This window comes from Staurois parvus, unplaced genomic scaffold (assembly GCF_062004578.1).
Source record: "Staurois parvus isolate SC_StPar_1 unplaced genomic scaffold, SC_StPar_1.0 ptg000155l, whole genome shotgun sequence".
Lineage (NCBI taxonomy): Eukaryota > Metazoa > Chordata > Amphibia > Anura > Ranidae > Staurois > Staurois parvus.
The window spans coordinates 1,063,813-1,087,793 of record NW_028317951.1 but is presented as its reverse complement, the minus strand read 5'-3'; the positions used below and the strand labels follow the sequence as shown (position 1 = coordinate 1,087,793).

Here is a 23,981-nt window from a genome sequence, read left to right as displayed (position 1 = left end):
CTGCTAACTCTGCATAGTTTAGTACTATGCAGATCACAACTGAGAAGAGAATCAGAACATGTGAAGTATGAATAGTTAACCATGTCAACTGTTACACCTGTATACTCCTTATGCACCAGGCCAAATTTTTACATTTCTGCTACAGACCTGTAGATTTGGTTATGATTTTTGTTATTACTTAAGGTAATAAAGTAATACATATATTGTTCATTTTTTGGGGAGGGAAAAACAAGGCTTGCTTTTGGTCATATCGTCTTTCAAAAGTTATTTTATTTTCTCTGCAATCTATAGACCTAAAAACTCCTTAACTTTACAAAATGAACAGGGATGCTTGCAGAATTTCTCTCCAATACTCCTATATGATCGAGAACTGCCACCATACATGTGAGCATGAGTTCCTATATTATTGCACCCCCTCCTACAACTTGATAGTGATGAAGGGTTCAATGTTTGGTTCTTTGATGGACCATAGTACCACATAGCAAGTAGCTTAAAGTTTATCATCTTCACCTTCGCATTTACCAAAGATGCATACATTAATTCTATTATTTTATGCTTTTGATCCTCTGAAACATTTGGTACAGCTTTTGCTCTTATTTGGACATAGAATTTGGGTACCCAGGTTCAATAAGATATACTAGCGATCTATAGATGGAAATGCAATGTGTGGGATTAACTCTTGAGTCCAGAAGTCATTCAAGTGGATTAAGATCTTTCACTGAGCAGAGAGGTTTTAATAAAGACATCACAAAGGTTGTCTGTACTTCATTGCTTCCAAGGTAATTAGGCCACACATTGACCTTAGGTCTTGAATGCAGCAACAGGTGTTTTAGCCTCAGACTACTTGCTGGAGTCAGATTAAGAAAAGCATTATCCTTCCTTCCAGGAGGAAAATGATCAGTTCCTGTAAGTGGAATTAGCGGGGAGATATACTACCACTTCAAATTATTTATGGATGCTATCCCACTCCTGCAATGTATTTAAGGTTCACGTGACCGTATCTTTAGATAGGCTTCTAAATTGTTCTAGAATCCAAAGTGCCTGTTCCAATGATACTCCACTCAGTCTTCTCCAGGGATACCCAATTTTGTAAGGAGCAATGTATGTCCAGTCTACCATTCATACATATCAATTAAATAATATAACAATAATGTTACCCTGCATTTTTCAATTAAGCTTCTGAACAGCACTGTTCAGAAGCTTCATTTATCACAGCAGCAGCTACAATGACTGCCAGGTTTGCCGGTAAGAGAGGGGAGCAGCAGCAGGAAATGACAGACTGGGCATACGTTTGCCATGTGCATTTTGAGGAAGTACAGTTAGGTCCATATATATTTAGACACCAGCACACTTTTCATACTTATGGCTCTGTATGCCACCAGATTAAATTAAAACAAAACAATACAAATGAATTTGAAGTGCAGACTTTCAGCTTTAATTCAAGGAGTTGAACATAAATATCAAGCACAAATTATAGGAACTGCAATCATTTTTATACACAGTCCCTCCATTTTCAGGGGCTCAAATGTAATTAGACAAATTAATATAATCATAAATAAAATGTTTTAATATTTTGTTGTGAATCCTTTACTGGCAACCCATGGACATTACCAAAGACTGGGTTTCCTCCTTTCTGATGCTTTGCCAGGCTCTAACTGCAGCTGTCTTCAGTTATTCTTTGTTTGTGGGACTTTCAGCCTTTAGTTTTGCCTTCAGCAAGTGACATGTATTGACTGTGATTGACTCGGCCATTGCAGAATATTCCACTTCTTCTCCATCAAAAGCTCCTGGGTTTCTTTTGCAGTGTGTTTTGGATCATTGTCCATTGTACTTTGAAGCGCCGTCCAATCAACTTTGCTGCATTTGGCTAAATCTGGGCTGATAGTATATCACTAAACACTGCAGAATTCATCCAGCTTCCTCTGTCACATCATCACTAAACACCAATGACCCAGTGTCACTGAAAGCCATGCATGCCCATGCCATCACAGTGCCTCCACCATATTATATACAGATGATGTTGTGTGTTTTGGATCATGAGCTGTTCCAAGCCTTCTCCAATCTTTTTTGTTCCCATCATTCTGGTACAGATTCATCTTAGTTTCATCCATCCAGAGAATACTTTTCCAGAACTGGTCTGGCTTTTATAGATGTTTTTTTGGCAAAGTCTAATCTGGCTTTTCTATTATTCAGGGTTATGAATGGTTTGCACCTTGCGGTAAACTCTCTGTGTTTGCTCTCATGAAGTCTTCTGTTGATTGTAGACTTTGACAATGATACATCCACCTCCTTGAGAGTGTCCTTCACTTGTCTGGATGTTGTGAATGGGTTTTTCTTTACCATAGAGAGGATCCTGCAATCATCCACCACTGTTGTCTTCCGTGGACATCCATGCCTTTTTATGTTGCTGAGCTCACCAGTGCGTTCTTCTTTCCTCAGAATGTTCCAAACTGTTGATTTGGCCACTCCTAATGTTGATGCTCTCTCTCTGATAGATTTGTTTCATTTTTGAAGCCTCATAATGGTCTGTTTCACTTGCATGGACAGCTCCTTTGAACGCATGATGTAGGTTCACAGCAATAGATTCCAAATGCAAATACCACACTTAGAATCAACTCCAGACCTTTTACCTGCTTAATTGATGAAGAAATAATGAAGGAGTAGCCTACACCTGGCCATGAAACAGCTTTTGATACAATTGTCCAATTACTTTTGGTCCCTAGATAAAGGGGCAATGGCTACTCTTAAGAGTTGTAATTTTTAAACCCTTCCTCCAATTTGCATGTACATACCCTCAAAATAAACCTGTGAGTGTGCACCTTACCAGTATATACTGTGTATATATACTGTGTGTATACAGAGTATATACAGGTGAATCTCAATGAATATTATTACAGGTACTTATATAGTGTCGTCAATTTACACAGCGCTTTACATACACACACACACACACACACACACACACACATATATATTGTACATTCACATCCCTATACCTCAAGGAGTATACAATCTAAGGTCCCAAACTCACATTCATACATACACATACTAGGGCCAATTTTACACAGGAGCCAATTAACCTACCAGTATGTCTTTGGAGTGTGGGAGGAAACTGGAGTACCCGAAGGAAACCCACGCAGGCAAAAGGGAGAACATGCAAACCGCAGGCAGGTGATGCCGTGGTTGGGATTCAAACCGATGACCCTAATACTGCCAGGCGGAAGTGGTAACCATTTAGCCACTGTGCCCACGATAAATATTATCAAAAAGTTATTTATTTCAGTAATTCAATTCAAAAAGTGAAACTCATATCTTATATAGATTCATTACACAGAGAGTGATATATTTCAAGCATTTCCTTCTTTTAATTCTTATGATTATGGCTTACAGCTAGTGAAAATTCAGTATTTCAGAAAAGTAGAATATTACATCAGACCAATTAAAAAAAGGATTTTTAATACAAAAATGTTGGCTTGCTGAAAAGTATGTTCATGTACAGTATAGTATGCACTCAAAACTTAGTAATAGTTGGGGCTCCTTTTGCATGAATTACTACATCAATGCCACGTGGCATGGAGGTGATCAGCCTGTGGCACTGCTGAGGTGTTATGGAAGCCCAGGTTGCTTTGATAGAGGCCTTCAGCTCATCTGCAATATTGGCTCTGGTGTCTCTTATCTTCCTCTTGACAATACCCCACATATTCTCTATGGGGTTATGTCAGTCAAGTTTGCTGGCCAATCAAGCACAGTGATACCATGATCATTAAACCAGGTATTGTACTTTTGGCAGTGTGGGCAGGTGCCAAGTCCTGCTGGAAAATGAAATCAGCATCTCCATAAAGCTGGTCAGCAGAGGTAAGAATGACTTTGGACTTGATAAAACACAGTTGACCAACACCAGCAGATGACATGGCTCTCCAAATCATCACTGACTGTGGAAACTTCACACTGGACTTCATGCAACCTGGATTCGTTGTCTCTGCACTCTTCCTCCAGACTCTGGGACCTTGATTTCCAAATGAAATTAAAAATTTACTTTCATCTGATATGAGGACTTTGGACCACTGAACAAAAGTCCAGTTCTTTTTCTCCTTAGCCCAGGTAAGACAAGGAATGTGACAGTTGTACCCTATGTCCTCGATACGTCTGTGTGTGGTGGCTCTTGAAGCACTGACACCAGCCATAGTCCACTCCTTGTAAATCTCCTCCAAATTCTTGAATGGGCTTTGCTTCACATTCCTCTCAAGGCTGCAGTTATCCCTGTTGCTTTTGCACCTTTTTCTACCACACCTTTTCCTTCCACTCAACTTTCCATTAATATGTTTAGATACAGCACTCTGTGAATAGCCAGTTTCTTTAGTAATTACCTTTTGTGACTTACCCTCCTGGTGTAGGGTGTCAGTGATTGTCTTCTGGACAACTGTTAAGTCAGCAGTCTTCCCCATGATTGTGTAACCTACTGAATCAAATTGAGAGACCATGTAAGGCTCAGGAAACCTTTACAGGTGTTTTGAGTTAATTAGCTGATTAGAGTGTGATACCATGGGGTTTATTTACTAAAGCTGGAGAGTCCAAAATCAGACTCCCTTCTGCATAGAAACCAATCAGCTTCTAACCTCAGCTTGTTCAATGAAGCTTTGGCAATGAAACCTGGAAGCTGATTGGTTTCTATGCAGAAGGGAGTCTGATTTTGGACTCTCCAGCTTTAGTAAATAAACCCCTATGAGTCTACAATATTGAGATACTGGATTTTGGGTTTTCACTAGCTGTAAGCCATAAGCTTCAACATTAAAAGAAAGAAATGCTTGAAATATATCACTCTGTGTGTAATGAATCTATATAATACATGAGTTTCACTTTTTGAATTGAATTACTAACATAAATTAACTTTTTGATGATAATCTAATTATTGAGATGTACCTGTATATAGAAAAAAAAGAGGAAAGGATTGCTGCACTTAAAATTTTAATATGAAGGAAATATGTACACAAAAATAACAAAACCAGTGTTCATTGATTTTATTTTGTAATTTTTGTATATATATTTTTTCATATTCAAATTTTAAGTGCAACAGTCCTTTCCTCTTTTTTTCTATATATGGCCTTTGGAAGGGCCTGATTGCTTTGCACTGAGATCTATTACCAATCTGCATCTCACCCACATGTGATGTTCTCTCTCTCTCTAGAGAGAGAGAGAGAGAGAGAGAGAGAGAGAGAGAGAGAGAGAGAGAGAGAGAGAGCGCGAGAGAGAGAGCTGCTGAGGGCACGCAGAAAGTAACCCTTTCCCATTCTGTCAAAAACTGTTTTAGCAGAGGTTGGGTTTAAGGTGAACTAGGCATAATTCTGCAGCGTACTATGAATAAATGCATAAACAGAAATTACTTCGATTGAAAATTGCATATGATGCTAGTCATACAGTTGTGACCAAAATTATTCAACCCCCAATGCTGTAAAGGGGTTTAGGGACTATAGTGTACATTTGGAATTGTATTCAGAATCAAATCCTACAAGGACGTTGTAACTACCCAAATGCAACTAAAATGACATCAATTGTTTATGTAATACAGTAGTAAATGGTTCTTATGTGGTTTCTTCATTGCCACAATTATTCAACCCCTTAAAGACTACCACTCTGAAGAACAGAGGTTCATACAGGTGCTTTCCATCAGGTATTGAAAACACCTGTGGATGTCACCGAGCAGCAATCAAGCATAATAAGCACCAATTAGGCAGCTTTAAAATGACTGTGATACTCAGCTCCTTCTAGACATTTACTGGTGTGGTTACAAACATGGTGAAGGCAAGAGAATGGTCCAGGAAGACAAGAGAAGAGGTGATTTCTCTTCACAGGAAGGGCAATGGCTATAAGAAGATTGCAAAGATGTTAAACATACCAAGAGACACCTTAGGAAGCATCATTCGCAAATTCAAGGCAAAGGGCACTGTTGAAACGCTACCTGGTCGTGGCAGAAAGAAGATGCTGACTTCGACTGCTGTGCGCTACCTGAAGCGTAGAGTGGAGAGAAGTCCCCGTGTGACTGCTGAGGAACTGAGAAAAGATTTGTCAGATGTGGGTACAGAAGTTTCAGCCCAGACAATAAGACGCACACTGCGTAATGAAGGCCTCCGTGCCAGAACTCCCAGGCGTACCCCCTTGCTGTCTCCAAAGAATAAGAAGAGTCGACTGCAGTATGCCAAAAGCCATGTGGACAAACCACAAAAGTTGTGGGATAGTGTTCTGTGGACTGATGAAACAAAATTAGAACTGTTTGGGCCCATGGATCAACGCTATGTTTGGAGGAGGAAGAACAAGGCCTATGATGAAAAGAACACCTTGCCTACTGTGAAGCATGGTGGAGGGTCAATCATGCTTTGGGGCTGTTTTGCTTCTGCAGGTACAGGGAAGCTTCAGCGTGTGCAAGGTACCATGAATTCTCTTCAGTACCAGGAGATATTGGATGGAAACGTGATGCAGTCCGTCACACACCTGAGGCTTGGGAGACGTTGGACCTTTCAACAGGACAATGATCCCAAGCATACCTCCAAGTCCACTAGAGCATGGTTGCAGAGGAAAGGCTGGAACATTTTGGAGTGGCCATCGCAGTCACCAGACTTAAATCCGATTGAGAACCTCTGGTGGGACTTAAAGAAAGCAGTTGCAGTGCGCAAGCCTAAGAATGTGACTGAACTGGAGGCCTTTGCCCATGAAGAATGGGCGAAGATACCCGTAGATCGCTGCAAGACACTTGTGTCAAGCTATGCTTCACGTTTAAAAGCTGTTATAACTGTAAAAGGATGCTGTACTAAGTACTAAGATTGAATGTCACTTGGGGGTTGAATAAAACTGATAATGCTGTGAGCACAGAAAAGACATTTGTGGTTATTTCATTATAACTGTTATGTTATATTTGTCTGACCTACAAGTGCCTCTTTAATGTAAATGTAAGCAAGATGACTGAATGATCAAAAGCAATGTCAAACTGGCCAAAACACTCAATTTCAGTGGGGGTTGAATAATTTTGGTCACAACTGTAGTTATATGTAAATCTTGACTTTTCCTGCAATGGCTCATTCGCACCCGAATGCGGTGAGGGAAACCTAAGTTCCGTGTGTGTGTTTCCCTTGCCAAGTTCAAAACACACTGGGTGTGCAATCTGCTGTGGATGTGAATGTATTGCTAACAACACCCCAAATGTCGATCACAAATGAAGTGCATTTGCCTGCACCTGATTGCATTTTACTGCAGTATCATGCAATCTGGTGCAGTGTGTTTTTGAAAAGTAGTGAATGCACTACTTATGGTGTGATCCAGTGTGATTTCAGCCCTTTCAAAGGAATAGGCTGAAAATCACACTGCACTGAATTATACAGGAACACAGACTATGTTCCTGTGCTATTCAGGTCTGAACTGGCCCTAAAGGTCAGGCATGGTCTTATGCCCACTACCCTACTGAGCCCCTAATGTTCACTGGGGCAGCCAATCTTATTAAAGGACTGACAGGAAGTTTGAGGAGGAGGGAGTAAGATTGTGATGCTCATCTGTGCTTCGACCAATCACAGAATACCTTGCACAAAAAAATGGAGCTGATGAGCAAGCAACATCCTGTGATATTTGTTCTACAGCTGGAACCACGGCTGCTGTTAGAAACCTTGGGGCCCCATACAGCCAAATTGACAGGGCCCCCACCACAAGAAAAACAGTTTGCTTTATTTATGAACACAGTGAGTGTTCGGTACCAATCAGTCACTGAGTCCATTCAGGAAAGGAAGGGGCTGGTAAATGTGACTTATTTACCGCATCTTTCCCCCACTCTCTATCCTGAAGAATCCTATTATGTGCTTGCAGCTGCTGGGGGGAAGGAGAGGAAGGAAGTTGGCAGCACTGCGGGTGTGGGGCACACAGGGGAAACTGGCAGGGTGAAACGTATGGTGCACAGGTAGGGTGATGGGTGCAGCGAGGGGGCAATTACTGGAACAGATCCCCTGTATGCTTTTCTCTGCAGCAGCTGAAAGCAAGCAGAAGGGAGAGTAGAAGAAGCCAGCTTTCAGCTGCTGCAGGAAGAGCCATACAGGGGATCTGTTCCAGTAATTGCCCATTCCGCCATTCCGATCACCCTCCCTGCCCCCAATTACCCAGCTGCCTGGGCCCCCCTGCTGGCCTGGGCCCCGTGCAAGAGGACTGGTGGTACCTCCTTATCCACAGCCCTGGCTGGAACTACAAGTATCAGTGCCAGACCTTCTGCACTGATAAGGCAGTGCGGGCTGAATAAAAGTAAACGTTTTACCAAACCCTACAGCAACCAGAATTAAGGCCCATTTCACCAGAGGTAACCTATTTTTACTGTGCTAATATTTCGAAAAAATATTTCTGGCAGAACTTCAGCTTTAATGAATGACAAATTATATTATTTATGCACTAGATTTATGTTGTAAAATTGCTATCAATCACATAATATTTTTTTGTTTTCTTTTAGTTTCCAGTTGACTTCCCAGCAGAAACCGAGCTTGTCTATTTACAGAGGAGGTACAGTATGTAGCGTAGTCTCTTGACCGCCATGGAGGTAGCTGACAAGAAACCGCATTAATTTGAAATAACTGCTTTTATACATTCCATTCTCTGGAACAGGCTGTTTTAAGGGAACTGTGGGTTTCAAACAGTGTGTCCCTGTGTACATTCTTCCCTACAATCACTGTAGCGAGCATTGTGTCCCTGGCTGACCTTTCATTTGTGCGCTAAGTCCGCTAATTAGAGTTAACATTTAAATAAAATAGCTAATAACACAAAGTAAGCAATATATAACGTCTTTTTTGACACTCGTTCTATTACATTAAAAATAATACAATAACATTTTTTATTTCGTTCAGATCACAGAAATAGGTGGCAATATTACAGATAATGATGATATTATTTAAATCTAAGACTGGCCATAGACATTACATGTCAATTTTAACAATTGATCCTTTTGCTGAAGTATTTGCCAGTGCTCTGATATGCATATACAGTTGCAAGAAAAAGTATGTGAACCCCTTGGGATTACGTGGAGTTGTGCATGAATTGGGCATAAAATGTGCTCTGAACGTCATCTAAGTCACAACAATAGAAGAACACAGTCTGCTGAACATAATACTACACAAACATAAGATGTTGCCATGGTTTAATTGCACATAACATGTAAACATTCACAGTGCAGGGTGGAAAAAGTATGTGAAGCCCTAGCTTAATGACTTCTCCCAGAGCTAATTGGAGCCAGGAGTGAGCCAACCTTGACTCCAATCAGTGTGATGATATTGGATGTGTTGCTGACAGCTGTCCTGCCCTTAAAAAACACACACCTGTTTTGGGTTTATTGGTTTCAAGAAGCACTGTCTGATGTGAACCATGCCTCGCAGAAAAGAGCTCTCAGAAGACCTACGATCAAGAATAGTTGACTTGCATGAAGCTGGAAAGGGTTACAAAAGTATCTCCAAAAGCCTTGATGTTCATGTGTCCACGGTAAGACAGACTGTCTACAAATGGAGAAAGTTTAGCACTGTTGCTACTCTCCCTAGGCGCGGTCGTCCTGTACAAATGACTGCAAGAGCACAGCGCAGAATGCTGCATGAGGTAAAGAAGAATCCCAGAGTGTCAGCTAAAGACCTACAGAAATCTCTGGCACGTGCTAACATTTTTGTTGACACATCTACAATAAGGAAAACATTAAACAAGAATGGAGTACATGAGAGGACACCACGGAGGAAGCCATTGCTGTCCAAAAAGAATATTGCAACACGTTTGAAGTTTGCAAAAGAGCACCTGGATGTTCCACAGCACTACTGGCAAAATATACTGTGGACAGATGAAACCAAGATTGAGTTGTTTGGGAAGAACACACAACACTATGTGTGGAGAAAAAAAGGCACAGCACACCAACATCAAAACCTCATCCCCACTGTAAAACATGGCGGAGGGAGCATCATGGTTTGGGGCTGCTTTGCTGTCTCAGGGCCTGGACGGATTGTTGTCATTGAGGGAAAATGAATTCCAGAGTTTATCAAGACATTCTGCAGGAAAACGTACGACCATCTGTCCGCCACCTGAAACTCCGCAGAGGATGGGTGATGCAACAGGACAATGACCCAAAGCATACAAGTAATTCAACAAAACAATGGCTGCAACAGCACAGAATACGCCTTCTGGAGTGGCCCAGTCAGAGTCCTGACCTCAACCCGATTGAAATGCTGTGGCATGACCTTAAGAGAGCGATTCACACCAGACATCCCAAGAATATTGCTACACTGAAACAGTTTTGTGAAGAAGAGTGGTCCAAAATTACTCCAGATCGTTGTGCAGGTCTGATCTGCAACTACAGGAAACGTTTGGTTGAGGTTATTGCTGCCAAAGGAGGGTCAACCAGTTATTAAGTCCAAAGGTTCACATACTTTTTCCTCCCTAAACTGTGAATGTTTACATGTTATGTGCAGTTAAACCATGGCAACATCTAATGTTTGTGTAGTATTATGTTCAGCAGACTGTGTTCTTCTATTGTTGTGACTTAGATGACGTTCAGAGCACATTTTATGCCCAATTCATGCAAAACTCCACGTAATCCCAAGGGGTTCACATACTTTTTCTTGCAACTGTACATGCAGTTTCATATGTTGAACCATCATAGCTCCTTTGTCTCAGGAAAGCCATGGACTACTTAATGAAATCTTCCAACCTAACATCTTGTATTGCCTGATGTAAGGTACCCCATAAAGAAGGTTTTTCAATCAGGGATCCATGGAACCGTAGGGTTCCTTCAGGGGTTGCTAGGGATTCCTTGAGCAATGAACAATTACAGCCTCTCAGATCCCACTGACACCATTGATCTTTTTGCTATCTATTAAGGGGTCATTCTTCCCATGGCCACAAGTGTAAAGAGCATTCTTCCCACTGACCTTCTCACTAATGTATCAGGAATTGTATAAAAATTAGTAGGGGATCCCTGTGACCAGAAAGTTATTTCAAGGGTTCCTCTGTGTTGAAAACGTAGAGAAAGGCTGCCATAGACAGTGGGGTTATCTACTAAAACTGGAATGTGCAAAATCTGGTGCAGCTGTGCATAAAAACCAATCAGCTTCCGGGTTTTATTGGTAAAGCTTAATTAACCATTAGCCGCCCGGCCAATGGCCGTTTGGCGGCTTCAAAAGTGCTTCAGCATTCTGGGTGCATGCCATTTGGCATGCTCCCGCACATGCGCAGTTTGCGCTAATGCAGAGCCGCGCAGCGTACCTCAGACACGGCCGATGACAGATCTGAGTACCGGCCCCCGTTGCTGGTACCATGTGACCTGCTGTGACCAATCACAGCAGGTCACATGACAGTTGTATACAATGGATGGCTTCATTCATGCCATCCATTGTATACTAGTGCCTAGCTGTGAATGGTCACAGCTAATCACATGCACATGTCATGTGATTAGCTGTGACCAAATCACAGCTAAGCACGAAAAAAAAAAAAAAACCTGAATGAATCAATTTCATGCAGGTAAATGTTTGCTTATAGCAAAGTAATTCTTTGCTATAAGCAAATTGTGTAAAAAAAAAAAAACGAAATACTGATCACTTCCCCAAAGTAGTACAATGTTACTATGGTAACATTGTACTACTTTGGTCATAGTAAAATATGAAAAAAAATCTTAAAAAAAATAAAAAAAATGTAATAAAAAATTAAAAATAATAAAAAAATAAAAAAAAATGTATTTTTTTTTTTTCATACTGTCACCAGTCAGTGTCCCTGTTCACCGCCATGCCAGTTATATGATGATGCTGTACTGCACTGGTGACAGTATGTAAAAAAAAATAGTGAAAATAATTTTTTTAATTTTTTAATTTTGCGAAAAATTATGACAAATAAAATACAACTTCAAAAAACTCGCCATGCCTCTTATGAAGTACATCGGACTGTCTACACCTGCAAAGAGGGGTCAATTGGGGGATATCTGTACTGTTCTGACATTCTTGGACCTCAAGAAATTAGATTGGCTGTCAGTACTTCAGGATTGATCAATATTCAGATCTATACCATAGTTTGTGAACTCTATAACTTTCCTACAAACTAAAAAATACATCCTAATTTGGGTTATTTTCACCAAAGACATGTAGCAGAATACATCTCAGCCTAATTATATGAAGAACAATTATTTATTTGTAAACTTTTATAACAGAAACAAAGAAAAACATGTTTTTTTTCAAAATGTTTGGTCTTTTTTTGTTAATTTAGCAAAAAATAAAAACCCCAGCGGTGATTAAATACCACCAAAAGAAAGCTCTAGTTGTGTGAAGAAAATTATAAAATTTTAGTTTGGGTACAATGTTGTATGACCGCGCAATTGTCATTCAAAGTGTGAGAGCGCTGAAACGTGAAAAATGGCCTGGGCAGGAAGGTGTAAAATTGCCCGGTATTGAAATGGTTAACAAGCTGAAGTTAGAAGCTGATTGGCTACCATGCACAGCTGCACCAGATTCTGAGTGCTCCAGTTTTAGTATATCCCGCTATTGTGATGTGTTAAAATCACATAATTGTTAATCAGACCTTGCAGAAGAGGAGGTATGTCACGGTGTGCCCTGTGCCCCCACCCCCCTGTGCCTGCTGTCCCTCTGCCTGTCCCTTCACCCCTCCCTCCCCCCTTGCAGATTCCTCACATCCTATCACCTCATACTTCAAAGGCTGTGCAGGATGGGAGGAAGAGGCCCCTGTGGTGCGGGTCACACCTCTCCCAGCAATGTCGCCTGAGAGTCGTGGCCCCCCCGCTAGGAGACCTCCGGCGCAGGTCGCCGGGATGTCTCAGCGCGCCCCCCCCGGCAGGCGCAGCGCGTGCACGAGGCTTCCCGCGATCTGCGCCCAACGTGGACAAAGGGCAAGAGCGCGGCCTGAGTCAGGGGGGCGTGCCTCGTTGCCTCGTTGCCCCTGTCTGCTGATTGCTGTGTCCCTGGGGAGCTGCCCCTGCCTGCTGACTGCTGTGTCCCTAGAAAGCTGAGCACCATGAGGGTCCCTGTCTGCTGATCGCTGTGTCCCTGGGAAGCTGCCCCCTGTCTGCTGATCGCTGTGTCCCTGGGAAGCTGCCCCCTGTCTGCTGATTGCTGTGTCCCTGGGGAGCTGCCGGCTTCTGAGTGTCTGCAAGCCGCCTATCATGAGTGTCCCTGGAAGCCCCCTGCTGCTGAGTGTTTGCAAGCTGCCTGCCGTGAGTGTCCCTGGAAGCCACCTGCCGTGAGTGTCCCTACAAGCCACATGTTGCGGAGTGCCCTGAACTGCCCCTATTGTGTGCCCAGATTGCCCTTGCCTGAACTGCCCCTATTATGTGCCCAGATTATTGCTGCCTGAACTGCCCCTATTGTGTGCCGGAATTAATACTTGCTCGGACTGCCTATTACGTGTCTGGAGTATCATAGTTACCTGGACTGCCCCCCCTGAGTGCTAGGGCCATCGCTACCCGAATCGCCCTAGCGTGGGCCGGATTATAACTGTTAGGCTCCTCCCCCCTCTTCCCCCCATTTTTTGGGTACCCGGATACTACCTTCCTACCCTGATTAAGTGCCTTCCATAGTTCAATAAAGCTTTGTGTGTTTATCATCCTCCGTGTGCGTTCTGTCCTGGCTACGCTTCTGTCACAAGGTAGTTCTCCACACAGATATCATTTGGGTGGTATGGAAATTTATCAGAGCATTGATTGCATCTGAATGTGTATGAGGTCATTGTGTAACATGTTGTTTGTCTCCTATATGAGTTAGACGTCAAAGTACTGAACAAGAGAATTTGGACAAATATATAAGTGATCGGACCTCTTACTCTCAACCACAGGTTCTATCATGCGTCCCAATTGAAAAATTGTAAGGCCAGATACTGTATACAGTAAGATAGGTTTTCTGGCCTAAACTCACAGTGAATAATCCAAACAGTATTAGTACTGTATACCAACCAACCACATCCCGCTATTTAAGGACACATGGCTCAATCCAATTTTAAATTAAAGTAAAGGCTGAATTTAACAGGATAGTATTTTAAAATGATCTCATCCACTTCTACATTTCAGTAGAGCCTTGCACTATATTACCCATCAATCAATGCAGAAAGCTTGTAGTTCAGTGATACCTTTTGTTGGTATAGATGCGAGATTTTGTTCCTCATGCTTTATACAATTATAACAGTACACATTCTACATTATAAACATTCTTACAAAGTAATGTAAGAGATCCTGAAAGCTTGCTTCTTTAATAGTGTAAAGAGGTATTAAACCCAAAACCAAAAATGTTATATATTGCAACTTACCCATGATTAGATGTGGTGGCTGCATTAGTTTTCTTTTTTAGTCTTTCTTCCCTCTGTTGTCACTTAGGGATCTGTCCAGTAACAGTAACACACATTAGAGTGTGTGAAAGTATTAGGCCCCTTTCACACCGGTGTTCCGTATGTCCATTTACTAATGAAAAACGGGCACCCATGTATTTCTATGGACTAGTGGATGTAAACAGATGATCATCTGTTTACATCCATTAATGTCCGCATCCCTTAACATCCGTTTCTTTGAATGGAAGAAAACCCTATTTTTCTTCCATTAAAAAATACGGAAAGGACGAAAAACGGATGTAAGTGGACAAAAACGGATGTAAACAGGCAAAAACTGATATAAATAGATATAAATGGATAAAAAACAAAATGAAAATGGATGAAAAACATAAGTAAACTGATGAAAAATGGATTGAAAAAAATGGATGTAAACTGATGAAAAATGGATTAAAAAAACGGATGTAAACTGATGAAAAACGGATAAAAAAATAGATGTAAACTGATGTAAACTAATGAAAACTGATGTAAACTGATGTAAACTGATGTGATCTGATGAAAACTGATGAAAAACTGATGTGAATTGATGTGAACTGATGAAAACTGATGTACACTGATGAAAAACTGATGTGATCTGATGTAAACTGATGAAACATTGATGTGAACTGATCCATTTTTTCTTGGAAAAAACGTGACTGAACTGATGAAAAAAACGGAAAGGGACCTCTGGATGAAGGAGCATCAGAAACACCTTTCAGACAGCAGCATTCTTAATCTGAGGGTAGGGGGTGCTAGATGCACTAGCAGATTTAAACACACTGACAAACTGAAGCCAAACTCCAGCTCTCACTTTATAATCAGTTACAGCAAACAGTTGTTTTCCTTTTCTTGGATAAAGGTTTTACATAAATAAATAAATAAATAAATAAATAAAGGTAGTCAATTATTTAAGCACCTCTGTCAGTGTTAAATGGTTTGTCTCAACCCTCTAACTAATACATCTGCAGGACAGCTTGAGCTGGTGCAAAACAACAGACTTACTGGTAAGATCACCAGATGAAAAAAAAAAGGAAAGAACGCCTAAAATAGAAAAATAAAGCAGCCATCACATCTAAGAACAGTAAGCTGCAACACAGTAAATGTCCACTTTTGGATTTAATACTGTATTAAGTCCACCAATAAAAGGTATCACTTTCACTAAGTAGTTTTCACTATTTGTGAAAAAGGGTTTTGTTTTGTTCATTGTCATGCATAATGCATTCGTGAGGTTTTGGCAGTTATTATAATAATGCTAGGGTTTGCCAGAAGACATTTAACACAGATCAGCCTACATAACTTTACACCCGTGTCATTCTGCAGGAAGATGTGGGAGAGTTCAAGCTGTGACAATGTCTCCTGTGTGCTTATTACACACTGTTCCTCTGCTGATAGCCTCTTTCATAATTAAAACAATGCAGGGTGCTCTCTTTCAGGACCAAAATATCATTTTCTAAGTTCAGTGAAAAGGCTAACTTGCCATTGTTGATGGGAAAAAAACAACCGTGAATAATGCATTGTTAAAAAATGCTGATAAACCAAGTATTTTTTTTTTAAAATGGGGTTTCTGTCTTGCTCATAATTTTATCAAACTCCTGTTCAAACCCCTTACCATGTTATCACTCACCCCAGCAAAGCTCTTTTTCTACTGTTTACATTGTCATTGTACTTTCATGGGTGGGAATCTCCAGTAGAACATTGCGGCTTCCTTTCTATTTACCAGTGGAACAGTTCTCTGCTATCAAACAGCAGCAATAACTCATTGCTGCTGCTCTGTGAATGATTTTATAGCCTCACAAAGTCTCACGCTAATAGACAAAGATGGATAGCTTCAAGGTTGTATCTAAAGTACACCTAGCCTGCAGAAGCCATGGGCAAAAAAATTCAAACTCTATTAGTGCACTTGCAACAGAAACCTAGGCTGCCGTTAGTGATCATGGGACCCCGTACAGCCTACCTGACAGCCCCCCCAAAAAAAAATAAAAGATAAAAAAAACTTTTGCTAAATATAGCAAAAATTAGTGGACACAAACATCCTTTGACAAAGTTGTAATGACGAAACTCATCAGAAAGTGACATCAGACGCATACCGGAAGTCTAGCGGCGGCCATCTTGGAACAGGTCCCGGTCCAGGTGTTGTATGTTGTCTTTCTTTTACAAATTGTAAGCACTTTTTTTTAATAATAAATAGTTTGAATATTATTCTGCTACACTATGGTCTGCTTATGTTTGGTTGCGAATGGATAACATCTGAGTGGAGACTGGAGATAGAGGCAAATATAGGAACGCATGCAATGGTTTATGAGATTGCTATACCCCAGATTATAGGAGGATTTGGTAAGGTGCATGATTTATAAGGTGGTGGGACACCAATGGTAGATAAGCACTTGTTTTTTGGTGATCACAAAAGTGGAAAGAGTGTGAGTGCAATAACATTATCAATGTTTTATTGCTTTCAGGAGTACTGCACTATATGAATATTTAGTTTTTTTTGGGAGAGTCGTTTTAAGAAGTAAAGAAAAAAAAGAAGAGGGATGCGAGATCAATTTATGTAGAAGCAGGACAATTTGGATTGGAGGGTAAGAGTAAGGATGACAGATGTTAGAGTGTTGTCATGTGGTGGATACTTTGGCACAATATTTGTACTATTTATGTGAGTTTAATACTTAATTTAAATTGTGGCAGTACTAGGGTCGTTGGTTCGAATCCCAGCCACGGCACTACCTGCCTGGAGTTTGCATGTTCTCCTTGTGCCTGCGTGGGTTTCCTCCGGGTACTCCGGTTTCCTCCTACACTCCAAAGACATGCTGGTAGGTGAATTAGATCCTGTCTAAATTGGCCCTAGTATGTGTATGTATGAATGTGAGTTAGGGACCTTAGATTGTACAGCCCTTGAGGGTTAGGGACTGATGTGATATGTACAATATATATATGTAAATCACTGCGTAAATTGACAGCGCTATACAAGTATCTTAAATAAATAAATACATTTAGGGAGATAATGCACTATATGCGGTTTTTGTATATATTTTTCCATGAGGAGAGAGAATTACCCTAAAAGAAGAGCAGAAGGGGTTCACACGTTTACAGATTCACGTATAAAGTGGAGTATTTGATCAACTTTATTATGTGGTGAGAATTTATGGAGAATTGAAGACAATCTTGCAGTATAATCAATCCATATGACTGTGAAAGGGGACTAATTATTTCACGCTGGACTTGCACGCTGGATTTTAACACATATACAAACACAAAATAACTTAAAAAATTCCTGCTTAATCTGAAAGATAAAGGTGTATGGAATTAATAAATAAAGCTCTGTGTGCATAAATGAGATCTTGGTGCTCATCCACCTAGGTGCTGTGGTCTGTATAGTGTGAATATGTGTTTTTGTTTTTTTTTAGGTGGGTGCACCTGCGGGTCCTAATTTGACAGGTGTGTGGATGCAGGTGCATGGCCCTGAACACAGTGTGCATTGGTGAACACTCACCCACCCCTGCACACCTGCAGCTGTGTTCATACAGGTGCTGTGTCCTCATAATTAAAGCCAGCCATACATGGGTCGAATTCTGAAAGAATTTTCTTTTGAAAATCAGAAATTTTGTGCATTTTGCAATCCCATGGTGCAAACATTGTTTTCGAAATTCAACCAACCAAGTCTTCAATTTCACTTCATGTAGTTCGTGGCGAGGAATATTCTTTTCTTTCCAGGTCACAGCTCATTGCACACTTCTTTTTCAATTATATTTCTTGTGCGATTCTCCCAACATTAATTAGAAGTTAGTTAATTTTTAAAAAAATTTCCAACATGCCCGATCACTCACATTCAATGGCTGCATGAAAATCAGCTATTGCTGCAGCCCACTAATGGTACGAAATTTGAACGAAAATTCTTAATTATGATTTTCGAAAGAGAATTCTTTCAGAATTCTACCATTATATGGGCGGATTAACAGGCAGCTCCAGCCACACAACAAACCACTCATTCATGCTATATGGTGCAGAGAATCTGTGGGCATGAGCCGTTGATTTTTGACATTATATTTTACATTTTTAAACATTTCTTTTACAACTTTTAAATTATTTTTTATTCATTTTTTCTTTTCAAAACATTTGTGGTGGAGAAGGGGGGGGGGTGAAATATCAGTGGTCTAAACAGACTCCTGGGGGTTTATTTACTAAAGCTGGAGAGTCCAGAATCAGACTCCCTTCTGCATAGAAACCAATCAGCTTCCAGGTTTCATTGCCAAAGCTTCATTGAACAAGCTGAGGTTAGAAGCTGATTGGTTTCTATGCAGAAGGGAGTCTGATTTTGGACTCTCCAGCTTTAGTAAATAAACCCCCTGATGTCTGGCTTTTGATACAGAGAAAGGGACTGAGGGTATACAATCTAGAATCCCTTTCTCTGCAGCCTCAGCTGCACTGGACAATGAATTAACAGAAAGCGCTGTGTACAGATGCTCCTGTTCATTCACAAATGGAAGCACAGAAAACAATGTACTAGGCTTCAGTTATGAATGAACACAGTGAGAGATTGGTACCAATCAGGGGTGGACTGACCATTTGGAAACTCGGGCACTGCCCGAGGGCCCGGGGTCAGTAGGGGGCCCCATGAGATGCCCCTGGTACCTTTTTCATAGGCTTTTTTGAGTTTGGGCAAGGACACGGGCCCCATGATCCCCTATTTCCCGGGGGGCCCCATGAATTGTCAGTCCGCCCCTGGTACCAATCACTCATTGTGTCCAAAAGGAAGGGGCTGGAAAATATGATAATTTACCAGCCTCTTCCCTCTCTCTCCATCCTGAAAAGTTTCCCCACCCTATGTACCTGCATCAGCCAGTGAGAGAGGACAGGAGGGAAGCTGCCAGCACTGTTGGGGAAGGGGGTGGAAACAGGAGGGCCTGGACAGCAGGGGGAATCAAATCCTTGAAAGAGAGGGTGTTTGGTGTGGCCAGGGGACAATTACAGGGACCAATTTCCCTGTGTGTATCTTCCTGCAGCAGCCAAAAGCTTGAGAGAGGGGGAGAAACCGGCTCTGTGCTGCCAAGACACACAGGCGATTGGGTCCTGTAATTGCCACCCCCCCACACACCGATCACCTTCCCTACCCACATCTAATTCCCCTGCTACCCAGGCCCCCATGCTGGCCTGGGCCCAATACAGAGGGAACGGGGCTGCCCATTATCAGCGGCCCTGACAAAACAATAGAGTACTGTCCAGTATACTTTATGTATTTGCACTAACATCCAAACATTCAGGAGAAGCTTTTGGGGTGTACCCCCCTGTTCAAGGTCCGAGCATTATTCAAGTAGTACAGCTTGGACCTTATAGAAGGGGGTACACCCCAAAAATGTGGATGTTAGTGCAAATAAAAAAGTATCATGAACAATACTCCATTGTTTTTAAAGCACGGGAATAAGGATTAGTGCCCAGTCATACAGGTGCGATTTCAGGTGCGATTTGCGAATTGAAATCGCATCTAATGAATGTAAATGTCAGTGTCTCAACATGTGAGATTTGCTGTAGCACGATTTCTAAAGTAGTTCTTGCATTTCTTTTTCTGCAGTTTTGTTGCGATTTCACATACACAGAATATAATGAAAATCACACTGAAAATTGCAAGAAATCATTGAAAATCTTCACAAGTAGCAATAAAGTCTTCAGAAATTGGGATGAAATTGCACACAAATCGCAGCTTAGTCACCGCAGGTGAACGTTTTTACTAGGAATAATATGTCATGCCTCATTCTGTACTGTGTCTTAGCATGGCAACAGCCATTTTGGTGTAATAGCAGGGAGTTGCTTCCACATGTCAGAACCGGTCTCCTAATTAGGTCGAGTAAGCACAAAGTGACATAGGTCGCTTTGTTACTCAGGACAGCAATGGCACAAGAGAGAAAGTCATTCCAGTTTGTATGAGAAGAGCAGATATCAGAGGCTGGAGTGGACTGGGTCTGCCTTAGATGATCTCACACTGCAGAAACAGATCTGCCTAAGCACAGTAACATGGTGGGGGGTGCTCTGGTAATTCTCTTAAATAATTAAAGGCAAAATAGTTTTACAGAGTGGTACTTTTCTGTAATTGTAAAGACATCAAATCTTCACCGTTTGAGCATAGATTCAGGTTAACGAAAACAAGAATATCCCCAGTGTGTTGTTGTATCATATATCTCCCGGCAGCTTCCTTTGCTTAATAATACATTTGTAATATATTCTAATTTTCAATTGACTGAATTTCAACATAAAATTATAAATGATTAATAGATCTTCTGTATGATGTTGAAAGGATGAACTTATTAATTTAATTGCCTGTACAATCCATAGTTAACATCTATTCTTTAGTTATTTAAAAAACCAGAAGTATGTATCGCTATCATCTTGAGGGCCGCTGAGTATTTTTTCGGTTCCCTGTCTGTCCTGAGCCTGCTTTGCAAGTGCAACCCCTGCTGACACCACCGTGACATTTTGACCAGGAGGACTCCCTGGCTTTGAACCCCAAAGTAAACACACAGTTTAAAGTGAGCAAATATTCTGGTTATATTGGGTCAGAATATAAAGAGTGCAAGCACAACAAGAATGACAGTAGATGTGCATAAAAGAAAGGTTAAACACTTTAAAAAGGTCCAGCAAAGTAATATAACACACTATCACTTTAAGCAACCCCAAATGTCCTGTAGGATCAGAATTTAAACATCACTTTTATCTTCTGATATATCTCTCCTCAAGTGAGATGGCGTGCACTATCAAGATGTCAGGCTAACTCATTTTTGGGTTCTCAGTTACTGGTAACTGGGTTTAACTCTGGAGATGAATACTTTTGTTAAGAGCAATAGTGTCCCCTTTTTGTATCTCTATAAATAAAGGTGTCCAATCTTCTGCACACTTGATGGGCCCTAGTTTGTGCACATTAAGGTTCAAATCCTTCCTTTTGTAAGTGCAAGAATTCTTGATGATGGTATAGTCAAAGAAACGCGGTAAGGCCTCTTTAACACAGAGGATGAAGGCAAGAAGTAGCTAAGATTGTAGAAAAGGGGCAGAAGCAAACTTCAGCAGAGGCTGAACCCCTAAAGATGTTGAACTAGTCTGGTGAAGCAGGTTCCTTTAGAGTTAGAAGAGACTTGAAATGAGATACTAAAGTAACCCTGTCTGCAGGGGCATGTGCTGTAGCTGGAGTCCTGCATCTTTAAGAGGTTAGTGGGAAACTAAGTAGTAGGCCATAATACAGAGTGGGCTAGACAGTCTGGGTCTCAGTGTAATAAGCTATGGTGTAAGGTGTACTGGATCGAACAACTGAAATTTAACACAGCCACTTGCAACTTGTGATGATCTGGGTATGGAATCCTCTCACCAGGTCTGTAGCCTTTGCAGCGTAAGAGGTAGTCTCTCAGTTGGGGGGCCCCATGTCCTTTTGGTCCCTCTGTTAAGGATTGATGCCAATGGCAGCACTATGATCCACCTGCACGCAGGATTGACTGTCCTGCTCATCAGTGATACCAGCGGTCTGAAATCCTTCCTTTCTTCCTTCACTCAACGGCCTGATTCAGCTCGGATCTCCGGAGTCCCACATGACCTTCTCCACACACACACCCATCATCCGCCTCTCACTGTCTACTTCCTGTAAAGTTCCTGGGCTTCTCAATATACAGTGGTGTTCAAAATAATAGCAGTCAGACATCACTAACCTGATCAATCACTGTTTTTGGTAGAAATGATATTTCTACATGGCAAATAATGTACTAGCAGGTGTAGTAGAGTAATAGAAATCCAACAGACACAACAGTCATGACATGCATGCTGCTGATTCTGTGTAATTGAATTACTAATTGAAAGGGGAATGTTCAAAATAATAGCAGTGTGGAGTTCTATTAGCGAGGTCATTCATTCTTTGAAAAACAGGTGGCAATTATTGCCCTTATTTAAGGAAGGAAGGCAGCAAATGTTGTACATGCTGGTTACAGTGCATTTCTCTCTGACATTCTTAGAAAAATGGCTCGTTCCAGACATTATTCAGAAGAACAGCGTACCTTGATTAAAAATTTGATTGGAGAGGGGAAAGAAAAGTAAAGAAAGAAAGAGAAGTGCAGAAAATGATAGGCTGCTCAGCTAAAATGATCGCAAATGCTTTAAAATGGCAACCAAAACCTGAAAGACGTGGAAGAAAGCAAAAACTACCATTCGAATGGATAGAAGAATAGCCAAAATGGCAAGGACTCAGCCAACAATCAGCTCCAGGAAGATCAAAGAAGGTCTAAAGTTACCTGTGAGTACTGTTACAATTAGAAGACGCCTATGTGAAGCCAAGCTATCTGCAAGAAGCCCCCGCAAAGTCCCACTGTTGAAAAAAAGAGGTTACAATTTGCCAAAGAGCACATTTACTGGCCTAAAGAGAAATGGCACAACATTTTGTGGACTGATGAAAGTAAGATTGTTCTTTCTGGGTCTATTGGCCGGAGACAGTTTGTCAGACGACCCCCAAACACTGAATTCAAGTCACAGTACACTGTGAAGACAGTGAAGCATGGGGATGTTTCTCATACTACGGTGTTGGGCCTATTTATCGCATACCAGGGATCATGGATCAGTTTGAATACATCAGAATACTTGAAGAGGTCATGCTGCCTTATGCTGAAGAGGAAATGCCCTTGAAATGGGTGTTCCAACAAGACAACCACCCCAAACACACCAGTAAACGTGCAACATCTTGGTTCCAGACCCACAAGATTGATGTTATGGAGTGGCCAGCCCAATCTCCGGATCTTAATCCAATAGAAAACTTGTGGGGTGACATCAAAAATGCAGTTTCTGAGGCCAAACCAAGAAATAGAGAAGAACTGTGGAATGTAGTCCAATCATCCTGGGCTGGAATACCTGTTCACAGATGCCAGAAGTTGGTTGACTCCATGCAACACAGATGTACAGCAGTTCTCAAAAACAGTGCTTATACAACTAAATATTAATTAAGTGATTCAAAGGAAAGCAAAATCTTCAAACATTTTTCAGTTTATATAGTGAATGTTTGATTTTGTAAAGAAGAATACAAACACTGCTATTTTTTTGAACAGTCGAATATTCACTTTTCTTCAATTTTTTTAGATGAACGACACAAATTTGATATATTTTTCTTCATGTTTTGATTTGGAATAGAATGTGTAGTGTTCCCAATGCATTTGTGTGTATGGAAATAAAAGCTATTAGAAGGATTTTGAGCTTTATTCACTTTTTTCAACACAATGCTATTATTTTGAACACAACTGTATATGCCCCTTTTGCCAAGTTTTCTGGAAAATGTAGTCTGTTCACTCCTTGTCTGAGCGCAGACATCCTGCTACCAGCATACAAGTTCAAGCAGGCTTTTCTTCAATAAAGTCTGCATAACTGAACCTCAGAACACTGCCATCTTGTGTTTAATTAACATCCTGAAACCAGTATTAGTGTAGAGTGTTACATGTACAAATGTATAATCACAAAATGACAAGTTGCACATGCTTCCACAAGAAAAGTATATGCTATAATGGCAAACAACACTGCCTATATATTATGTAACATGAAGATGAATTCAGCAAACCGCTAAACACACATTTAAAGGCATACTGTATTGTATATGTGAATTATTTACCTGCCAAAGGATTTGTATTTCAGTT

The 23,981-nt window shown here is 41.0% G+C and overlaps 1 protein-coding gene across 4 annotated transcripts in view; it reads left to right on the top strand.

Annotated features, from left to right (window-relative positions):
- Window positions 1-16,919, top strand: part of LOC149463234 (uncharacterized) — a 300,678-nt gene extending 283,759 nt beyond the window's left edge. For 2 of the 4 annotated variants that reach the window (XM_089675400.1, XM_089675399.1), the window contains 2 exons: window positions 8,474-8,523; window positions 16,800-16,919. In XM_089675400.1, the coding sequence (XP_089531526.1) occupies window positions 8,474-8,523; window positions 16,800-16,825 (76 nt within the window). In that variant the 3' untranslated portion in view covers window positions 16,826-16,919. Of the gene's footprint in view, window positions 1-8,473; window positions 8,789-16,799 lie in introns of those variants that run through there. The other 2 variants (XR_016312454.1, XM_089675398.1) reach the window with 1 other exon arrangement.
- Window positions 16,920-23,981: the final 7,062 nt, after the last annotated feature.